The 10,449-nt window shown below is 52.6% G+C and overlaps 1 protein-coding gene across 9 annotated transcripts in view; it reads left to right on the forward strand.

Annotated features, from left to right (window-relative positions):
* Window positions 1–8,588, forward strand: part of SEZ6L2 (seizure related 6 homolog like 2) — a 20,312-nt gene extending 11,724 nt beyond the window's left edge. For 4 of the 9 annotated variants that reach the window (XM_008071671.2, XM_021719383.1, XM_021719381.1 and 1 more), the window contains 10 exons: window positions 1,743–1,943; window positions 2,397–2,535; window positions 3,190–3,386; window positions 3,529–3,723; window positions 5,953–6,144; window positions 6,253–6,444; window positions 6,967–7,005; window positions 7,183–7,300; window positions 7,421–7,517; window positions 8,020–8,588. In XM_008071671.2, coding sequence (XP_008069862.1) covers window positions 1,743–1,943; window positions 2,397–2,535; window positions 3,190–3,386; window positions 3,529–3,723; window positions 5,953–6,144; window positions 6,253–6,444; window positions 6,967–7,005; window positions 7,183–7,300; window positions 7,421–7,517; window positions 8,020–8,049 — 1,400 coding nt within the window. In that variant the 3' untranslated portion in view covers window positions 8,050–8,588. The remainder of the gene's footprint in view (window positions 1–1,742; window positions 1,944–2,396; window positions 2,536–3,189; window positions 3,387–3,528; window positions 3,724–5,952; window positions 6,145–6,252; window positions 6,445–6,966; window positions 7,006–7,182; window positions 7,301–7,420; window positions 7,518–8,019) is intronic. The other 5 variants (XM_008071672.2, XM_021719382.1, XM_021719379.1 and 2 more) reach the window with 4 other exon arrangements.
* Window positions 8,589–10,449: the final 1,861 nt, after the last annotated feature.

The raw sequence follows: 10,449 nt of genomic DNA on the forward strand, positions 1-10,449 counted from the left end.
ACCTCATCTCTACAATAAATCAAAAATTAGCCGGACGTGGTAGCGCACGCCTGTAGTTCTAGTTACTTGGAAGGCTGAGGCGGAAGAATCACCAGAGCCCAGCGGGTCGAGACTGCGGTGGCCGGGAGCATGCCACTGCACTCCAGTCTGGGAGATGGAGTGAGACTCAACTCAAAAAAAAAAAAAAAGAAAAAGGAAAAGAAAAGAAGGGTGCTGTTAACAGAAGAGGGGGGACTGGATACTTGTCCACAGGTAGAAACAAGGAGGTCAGTAGTTATGGGGGAAGAGGTATTTGAGCTTGGTCTTAACAGATCATGGGTATTTTAAAAGTGGAAGATGGAGAAACAGCATCTCAAGTAAAATTTTCAAAATATGAGGACAGGTAAGGAAGTAGAGAAATGCCTGGTATGTCTGGGAAATCGAATTTCAGAGTAACTGAAGCAGAAGATTTGTGCAAACAGTAGTAGGAAAGGAAAAAAATGACATTCTCAGAGATGAGAGGGGCTTCTGGTATGAATGATGGGAGAAATGGAATTGGCACAGGGCCCTAATGGATGGGTAGGATTTAGACATGATACCTTACAAGTTAGGTAACAGTGAAATAGAACAGAAGATCTGCAAAATCAACAGAAATAGAATAGAAGATCTGCAAGATTCTGAGAGTGTTAAAGTGCAAAGAAGGCTGGCCTTTTAGTGAGAAATTTTTGTTTTGAGGCCTGCCTCCACAGTCGTGGGCCACTGCTGCCACTGCTTGAGAGTCCCTGCCTGCATCATAGGCTCCTAAGTTTTACCTCACAGGAAGGTTTGCAGCTAAGATGTGACCAGGGAGCAGAAACGAAAATGCTCTACAAATGTTCAGTTTTTGCTGACTTAGTCTGAAGTAAAAACTGAGTATCTTTTGCATTAGCTGCAATTTTGGATTCTAGCAACAGCATGGATGATCACAATCCAACTGTTATTTTTGAAGAGAGAATACACCTACACAAGCCAGTTCTCTAAAGGCACCCTTCCTCCTATCCGCCCCCCTTTGCAGTTGCCAGAGCCAAGTATCTGTGGCTGGGAATCAAGCCATCTGGGTTTGAGACCTGCTTCTGCCATTGTCTTCTGGGTGACCTTGAGCAAATGGCTATTTGCTTGTGGACCTCTTTATCCAGAGATCTGTGACTGGGAATTGACCAGCCTAGGGAGTTCCCTCTAGAGGCTGAGGAGGTAATATAAACATGTGAATGAGAAGTGTAAGGCTTTCTGACAAACTGGAGAGTGAAAGCTAAGTCCAAGGGATTCAGTTTTTAAAAGCCCACGGAGGCTGGGCACGGTGGCTCATGCCTGTAATCTCAGCACTTTGAGAGGCCAAGGTAAGAGGATTGCCTGAGCCCAGGGGTTCAAGATCAGCCCGGGAAACTTGTCGAGACCTCGTCTCGACAATAAAAAATAAAAATAAATAAAACAAAAGAGCCTGGTGTGGTGGTGGCACATGCCTGTGGTTCCAGCTACCTGGAAGGCTGAGGCAGAAGGATCAGCTGAGCCCAGCAGGTCAAGGCTGCGGAGGCCGTGAGCGTGCCACTGCACCCTAGTCTGGGCGACAAAGTGACTCCTACTTAAAAACAAACAAACAAACCCAAAACCCAAAAAAACCCTTGGAGTTGCCAAAAAACAACACCTGAATTCAGCCCAAGTTCCTCAGTTTGAGATCTCTGGAGGCCTGTCCTAATGCTTAGTTTTTGTGACTGACTTTTCCCTAGCCTTTGAGGAGGATCGCTGCTTCGCCCCCTTCCTGGCACATGGCAACGTCACTACCACAGACCCTGAGTACCGTCCAGGGGCACTGGCAACCTTCTCGTGCCTCCCAGGATATGCCCTGGAACCCCCTGGTCCCCCCAATGCCATCGAATGTGTGGATCCCACAGAACCCCACTGGAACGACACAGAGCCAGCCTGCAAGGGTGAGCTCTCCACATCCCAGGCAGTCCTTCGGTCTACAGACTACCAGCTAAACTGGGGAATATAGCAGGGTCATTCAGGAAGGACACCTGCAGGTCCCAGCCTAACAAACCCAAGCCTTGGGTAAATCCCTATACCTTCAAAGGCTGTTTTCTTTGCTGAATAAGTGGTGGACTTGTTTCCAAATTCAGGGCTTACAAACCCAAGTACCTCAAGAGCCAAACCTGGAATTGGACTAAGTCATGGGGGGGGGGTAGGCTGGAGAGTGGCTGGGCTAACTAAGAAGTGGGTCAGGGATCACACACGACAGGACTTAGATGTGGCAAGAAGCGGGTAGATCATAGATGAGAGAACACGTGGGGCGATGTGGTGCACACATTGGGAGTGGTGAGGACCGTGGTGAAATGAGACTGCATACCCACCTGGGTCTTGAACCTGTGCCCTTTCTCCCCTAGCTATGTGTGGAGGGGAGCTGTCGGAGCCAGCTGGTGTGGTCCTCTCTCCTGATTGGCCCCAGAGCTATAGCCCTGGCCAGGACTGCGTGTGGGGCCTGCACGTCCAGGAAGAGAAGCGTATCTTGCTCCAAGTTGAGATGTATGTTTGGGTCCTGTAGTGGCAGCGATGGTGTGGGCTCAGTGAAGTGTGGAATGAGACAATGCACTAGCCTGTTTTCTGAACCTGGCTAGCTTTTCTGTGTCTACGCAGAATTTAGTGAATATATGGTCTGATGGATAAGAGTTCAGGATAGGAGTAGGAGACCGAGGTTCAAATCATCTATTACCCAGGCGTGGAACGGGTGTGGGTATGGGGAGAATCCGGTAAGCTAAATTGGTACGAGGTGGTCATGTGACTGGACAGAACCAGAGGTGGGCGTGGCCCCAAAGCAGGTACTCAGGCGGGGCCTAGAGTTTTGCAGGGTGGCAATGAGTAGCATCCGAGACTGGCCAGAGCTGGAGTTGGGCTAGGCTGTGGATCCCATGGTGATGGGCGTAGTTAGTAATGAGCAAGGTTGGGGATTAGGAAGCAGGAGATGGGAGGGGCCATAGAACAGGTGGAACCTGGAGACGCTAGCACAAGAGAAAGGATGATTTGTCAAAAAGGCGGCGGCGCCAGACCTGGAGATAGGGGAATACCGGGCGAGGCTGGGGAGTAGGTGGGCTTACCAATGAACAGAGTTGGGGGTTGGGCAGAACGGGAGGGCGGGGCCGGCTGTAGCCGCGCCCTATTATCTGTTCCTACTCCCTACAGCTTGAATGTGCGCGAAGGGGACATGCTGACACTGTTTGACGGGGACGGTTCTAGCGCCCGAGTCCTGGCCCAGCTGCGGGGACCTCAACCACGCCGCCGTCTCCTCTCCTCTGGGCCTGACTTAACATTGCAGTTCCAGGCACCGCCCGGGCCCCCAAATCCAGGCCTGGGCCAGGGCTTCGTATTGCATTTCAAAGGTACCGAGGGCTAGGGTCCCGAGGTGGGTACGGGTTCAGCAGTCCAGAGCCCCGGGAGAGGGCTCAGGAGCAAAACCTCAGAGGCTGGAAGGGCGCCCTGAGTCAAAAGGCAGCCTCCAAACGCGTCCTCCCTCCCCTGCAGAGGTCCCTAGGAACGACACGTGCCCGGAGCTGCCACCTCCGGAGTGGGGCTGGAGGACGGCGTCCCACGGGGACCTGATCCGGGGCACGGTGCTCACCTACCAGTGCGAGCCTGGCTACGAGCTGCTGGGCTCCGACATTCTCACCTGCCAGTGGGACCTGTCCTGGAGCGCTGCGCCTCCCGCCTGCCAAAAGAGTGAGCCGGGCCCGCCTTCGTCCTCTCAGGCTCCGCCCCTGTCCCTCTGGGTTTCGCCCCTTCGCGTGGGCCCCGCCCCAGCCCATGTAGGCCCCGCCTCCGCCCTTTCCTGTCTGGGTCCCAGTCCAGTCCGGGTTCCATCCCTTGGCTCTGGGTCCTAAGCGGATCTTCTTCAGGCTCCGCTCTGTGCCCTTTGGCTTCCTCTCCTCCGCTCAGTGCCCCGAAACTGTCCTGGGTCCTGCTCTGATCTTCCCCGGGCTACAACCTTTTCTCTTATACGGATCTGGGCTCTGTCTCCGTTTCCGCTGGGTCCCACTGCACTGTGTCGAGACCCTGCCCCCTCTTATTCTGACCCACCTGGGCCGCGTCTGAATTCCGCCCCTCTGGGGCTCTGCCTGGGTTCCCACTGGGCTCTGCCCCATCAACCCTTGCTTTCATCGGTCCAGTTCTAGGCCCCGCCCCAATCTCTCAGTCCCCAACACTTGCCATTGTGGGAGGCCACTTTGCTAGGACCAAGGCTTGCCAGAGCATTTGGTTTATTATTTGAATGCAGTCATTGAAGCCCTGTGCTGGGTTGGGGTTATGCCAAAGGGGTTAGCGCCCCGTCATACCCTGAGGGAGCTCAGTTGGGAAAGAAGACAGGTGTGGTAACCACTGGGTGACTTTGGGCAAGGCACTTAACATCTCTAATCCTTGACTTCCTCATCGGTAAAGTGGGAGTAGGAGGTTGTGAGGAGCAGATGAAAAATCTTCACACAATGCCTGGTGCTGTCAACAGTGAGTGAGTGGTAGCTGATCTATGAAGAAGGGCTGTGGAAACAGCAGTGGTCTAATTCTCTCAGGGATGGGGCAGGAGATTTCACAGAGGAGGTGATATTTGAGGGAGCTGGGGGTGTTTATCTTTTAGAAGAGCAGAAAGGAGTGGCATCTGTTCACTTTCTCCAATTTTTAGAAAGCCTGCCACCAGGACGTGGGGGTGTAGGTCTTCCCTCCGGGCAATGGTGGAACCATTGGGGAGAAATTTCAGGAAGCCAGATTTGAGCTGGACACAAGAAAACTCTCCAGTTGACACAGCTCACCATCCCTGAAAGGATTCACAGGATGTCGGGCTTGGACTGGGCTTAGAGTTCAGCTGACCCTGTTGCCTGGGGCTCAGGAGAGACCCTGTCCAAGGCAGCAGCACATTGAGCCTTGTCTGTGCTCTGTGGTTGTGACCCTGTGCAGATTCCAGCTCTGCCACTAGATGACCAAGTGACCATGGGCCAGTCATTTGACTGCCCTGGGCCCAAAGGGAGATGACACTGGTATTGACCTCCCAGGATAATCAGAGTTAAATATTATGTTTGTGGCCAGGCTCGGTGGCTCAGCCTGTAATCCCAGCACTTTGGGAGGCCGAGGCGAGTGGACTGCCTGAGCCCGCGGGTTCAAGACCAGTCCGGGCAACTTGGTGAGCCCTCGTCTCTACAATAAATAAAAAAATTAGCTGGGCATGGTGGCGCGCACCTATAGTCCCAGCTACTTGGAAGGCTGAGGTGGAAGGATCGCCAGAGTCCAGCAGGTCGACGCTGGGGTAACTGTGAGCATGTGTGCCACCGTACTCCAGTCTGGGCGATGGAATGAGACTCTAACTAAAAATACACACACACACACACACACACACACACACACACACACACACACACACATATATACATAATGTTTGTAAAACATGTAGCAGGGTGCCTGGCACAGGTTTCCATACAAGAAATGGATATGACTATATCTCTTCCACAACAGTAAACTCAAATGCCTCCAGGGCCTGGGCAGACAGTGTATGTTAACAAAGTGGGCTGGGCATGATGAAAACAAGGGGGACAGGAGAGCTGGGCCCCCTCTAAAGAGGGCAGCTGCTGTTCTGCAGATGACATGCCTTGCATGCTGGGTTGACACTGCTGGGATTTGCCTGGTATGCTTTGGTATGGTAGATAAATATTTTGAACTTCACCCCAGGTTGAAGACCTGAGGTTGCCCCAATCGACCTGTTTTCCAAAAGAAGCCTGAAATAGAAAATGCATTGATTGTTAAGTTTTCCCAATTCGTGCTGTCTTCTTTCTGAGGAATTGGTGGGAAGTGGGGTTAGGGATGTTCAGAGGATATGGCCCTAGGTTCAGGCCTCTCCCAGCGCTAAGCTTCTGGGACATCTTTTAAGGAGCTAGCTCCCTCTGACCTAACTTGCCCTTCTGCTACCAGTCATGACTTGTGCCGACCCTGGTGAGATCACCAACGGACATCGTACTGCCTCGGATGCTGGCTTCCCTGTTGGCTCGCATGTCCAGTATCGCTGTCTGCCAGGATACAGCCTGGAGGGGGCAGCCGTGCTCACCTGCTACAGCCGGGACACAGGCACACCCAAGTGGAGCGACCGAGTCCCCAAATGCGCCTGTGAGTCTGGGGAACACCCTGGGAAAGGTGGCTGGGTAGCCTTGGGAGAGTTTTTCTGCCCCACGGCTTGGGAGTACAACTGGCACGTTACTGGCACACTCCCTGCAGTGAAGTACGAGCCATGCCTGAACCCCGGGGTTCCTGAGAATGGCTACCAGACGTTGTACAAGCATCACTACCAAGCAGGCGAATCTCTGCGCTTCTTCTGCTATGAGGGCTTTGAGCTTATCGGCGAGGTCACCATCACCTGTGTGCCCGGTCACCCCTCACAGTGGACCAGCCAGCCCCCGCTCTGCAAAGGTGCCTGGGCAGACACGGCAGGAGGGGCACATCAGTGTCCAGGGAATGACAGGGCTGGGAAAGTCAGGTAGCAAATTCGAGACCAATGGGTGACCCTGCTAGGCCTTCCCCGCTATCCTTCTCCTGTGGGCTCTTACCCTCACGGGTATGTCCAGAAGTCCTGGGGAAACTTGAGGTCACAGAATTATGCTAAGGGGTGTAGTAGAGGGGACCTTGGTTTGGAAGTCCCTTGCCCTCTCTGGATAGGCCTCAGTTTTTCTCTCTGACAAATTCTGAAGACTTGTTTGGCTCAGACTGTCCAGGAACCCCGAACTTTAAGGGGTCTGGCAAAGGAGGAAGAAGGCCCTGCCCTGATCACGCCTCTTTCTCCCCGACCACCAACGGAAAGATAAAGTTTAGGTTGAATGGAGGGCACAAAGAACCAGACTGTCCAGCCCAGCCCTACTGGGCTCCCGGCCCTCTACCCGCACCTCCTTCCCTCCCTGGCTCAGACCCCGTCCCCTCCCCCTCCTCTCCCTGCAGTGGCCTATGAGGAGCTCCTGGACAACCGAAAACTGGAAGGTCAGTGAGGGCACAGGTGGAGTCACAGGCCTGGCCAGGTCGGGAGGGCAAGGCAGAGGCCGGGGGCAGGAGGCCAGGCCCCGGAGGGGTGAGGCCCAGGGTTCAAGGCCCAGGGTAGAAGGCTGGGAGAACCCAGGACTGGGCCCAGCCTCAGCTCACCGGCTTCTCCTTCCCCAGTGACCCAGACTACAGACCCGTCACGACAGCTGGAGGGTGGGAACCTCGCCTTGGCTATCCTGCTGCCCCTAGGCTTGGTCATTGTCCTTGGCAGTGGAGTTTACATATACTACACCAAGTAAGTACCCCACTTGGAACTGCTGGCCAGGTCAGACGTCTTGCCTGCCTGGCACAAGAGCTTGGGGCGGACTCGGGGGCTTACCTGTTGATAAGAGCCTCTGTCCCATCCCTTTCTCAGGCTTCAGGGAAAATCCCTCTTCGGCTTCTCGGGCTCCCACTCCTACAGCCCCATCACTGTGGAGTCGGACTTCAGCAACCCGCTGTATGAAGCTGGGGTGAGCCCCTCCCCTCCCCCTGGAGTGCCACATCTCTCAACTCCGCCAGGACTCCATAACCTTCTCTCAAGATCTCTGGAATCTCTGTCTTGGGAATTTCCAATTTAGTGGCCTACAGGGGCCATGTCAATGAGCAAGGCAAGCCATGTGTGAACAAGGGAGCAGTGAGGACTGCAGCTAACTAGAGAACATGTGCCCCATTTAATGGATAAAGCTCCAGCCTGCAGTCAAAACTTAGGCCCAACTGCCAGATCTTCTCATTGTTCAAAACAAAGCAGAAATTCAGATTTTTATATCATTTTAAGACAATGGAGGATGACCCAAGCATATCCAATGGCCAGATCCAGCCCCACTTCTACTCTGTGACACCCCCCCAGCCCTCAGTGATCAATGTTACTTTAAAACAGGGCCTTTCCCTCTCCCTGTGGAAGCCTCCTCCCATTTTGCTGCCTCCTCCACCGCTATCCCACATCAACAACTGATCTGCTCTCTCTGTCTTCAGGATACACGGGAGTATGAAGTTTCCATCTGAACCCCAAGACTAAGGCTGCAGGACCCAGGACGCCCCTCCCCTCCTCATTGGGGGCAGGGGGAGCACAGGACCTGATCTCTGCCTCCTGGCTCCCCTCGTCCCTGGCTGTGTAAATAGTCTCCCCATCCCATGAGGGGGCTTTGATGGCCCTGGAGACCTTACAGTAAATAAACCAGCATCCTGCCGCCCAAAGCCTCCTCTACTCAGTTGCCAAACAAGGGGCTTGCCCCCAACCTACTGGCTTTTGGACCCTGGGAGGGGAACTCAGCCCCCCTGCAACTCTCGGGCCCCTCCAGCCCAGGGTACCCCCCTCAAGGACTGCCCCTCATAGCTCTACTGTTCCCGTGGCCATTAAGGCCCTCCCCTCCCAGATGCCCTGGCCCAGGCCTGACTCCTGGGCCATGGAGGGTCAGAAGGATGAAGAGGAGAGCTGGGACAAGGTCCCGCCCCCTTCCTGCCATCTCCCCAACCCACAATCTCTCTACTTTTGCTTCTGGATTCTTGTTTTTGAGCAATAAACAGAAAATCACCACTTGTAACTGGGTTGGTGGGGTATGGGAAGGTGATCACAGTGATGGCAACCTCTCTGGAGAGAGGACTTGGGGAAAGAACAATTTGGAAAAGATGGGCCGGGCTCGGTGGCTCAGCCTGTAATCCCAGCACTTTGGGAGGCGAGGCGAGTGGACTGCCTGAGCCCGCGGGTTCGAGACCTGCCTGGGCAACTTGGCGAGACCTCGTCTCTACAATAAATCAAAAAACACCTGAGCATGGTGGCGCATGCCTATAGTTCCAGCTACTTGGAAAGCTGAGTCGGATGGAAGGAAAAGATGGAAATCTAGCCAGGTATGCTGACTCACACTGTAATCCCAGCACTTTGGGAGGCTGAGGTGGGAGGATCATTTGAGCTCAAGAGTTCAAGGCCAGCCTGGGAAACATAGTGAGGCCTTGTCTCCACAAAACGTCAAAAAGTTAGTATGCCTGTAGTCCCAGCTACTCAGGAGGCTGAGGTGGAAGGATTGCCTGAGCCCAGGAGCTTGAGACTGCATTCAAAGACTCAAAAAAAAAAAAAAAAAAGATAGAAATCTAAAACTGGGCAAAGGGCAATGTCGTGAGTGCTGGCCTGGGGTCAAAACTTCCAGCCTTAGGCTCAGCCTCTGTGAAAGAGTGTCTGGTGCAGTCCTCTCTGCCAGGCCTTGCGATGGCTGGGCTCTTCTAGCTGGAAAGAGCAGACAGGAGTTGCCTGTCCTCCCTCCCTGCTTGGCAAGAGGCAAACAGCTTTAAGTTTGTCTCATAACTAGTTTACCTAAAATTCAACCCCCTTTTGAGAATTTTTGTATCCATTCAAGTATCCCACTCCCCGCATTCTTTTTGGCATTTTAAGCATATCTGCTGTTACATGTTTACCACTCTGAGCTTGCTGGGTTTCCTTGTGGGTGTCCTTTTCTATTTTATCTGCTCGTGAACATTATAAGGAATTTATAGCCTGTTTGTCTAAAGAGTCTTTTTCCAAATTAACTGAATTTTACATAATTAAAATTTTATATTTAAATACAATTAAACATTTTTGGGATACTCAAAAGGATGCTGAAATACTCAAAAGGAGAACATGAGGAAAGCTACTCTTAATAGCTTAGGTTTTTTGAGTATTATGTACCAAGCATTGCGCTAAGCACTGTGTATGCATTATGTTGTTTAACTCTCATAAGGACCGTATTGAGACAGGGAAAATGTATTATTCTCATTTTTCAAATAAGGAAACTGAGGCTCAGAGATGTGAACTGGCTTTGTCAGGAGACTCCAATAAATGGCCAGGCTGGGATTTAAATGCAAATTCCCCACATATACTGCATGGCCTCTGACTAGTAATAAGCATGATGTGTTCCCCCAGGCGCGAAGCTCCAAAGGTCAAAGGGGACAGGCCATGACTCAGGGTCCTCAGCACTGACAATGGTGGCAGAGGTGGCCCCTCAGAAGCAAGAGTGGGCCCTCCTGGATGCCACAGGCTTAGCCTTTAAGGTGATGGAGGTTGGCTAGAAGGTTGGGTTTGGATCCATGAGCTCATCTCCTCCAACAGATGAAGTTAAACAAATTAAAACCATTCCAGACTGGGCGCGGTGGCTCACGCCTATAAGGCTGAGATGACAGGATTGCCTGAGCCTATAGGTTCAAGACCAATTCGGGCAACTTGGCAAGACCTCATCTCTACAATAAATCAAAAAATTAGTCAGGCATGGTGGCACTCAAAATAATAATAATAAAGCTGCCAGGCTTGGTGGCTCAGCCTGTAATCCCGCACTTTGGGAGGCTGAGGTGAGTGGATTGCCTGCGCCCGCGGGTTCAAGACCCGCCTGGGCAACTTGGTGAGACCTCATCTCTACAATAAATTTAAAAAAAATTAGT

Source organism: Carlito syrichta, unplaced genomic scaffold (genome assembly GCF_000164805.1).
Source record: "Carlito syrichta isolate Samal-C Ts95f unplaced genomic scaffold, Tarsius_syrichta-2.0.1 Scaffold314605, whole genome shotgun sequence".
Lineage (NCBI taxonomy): Eukaryota > Metazoa > Chordata > Mammalia > Primates > Tarsiidae > Carlito > Carlito syrichta.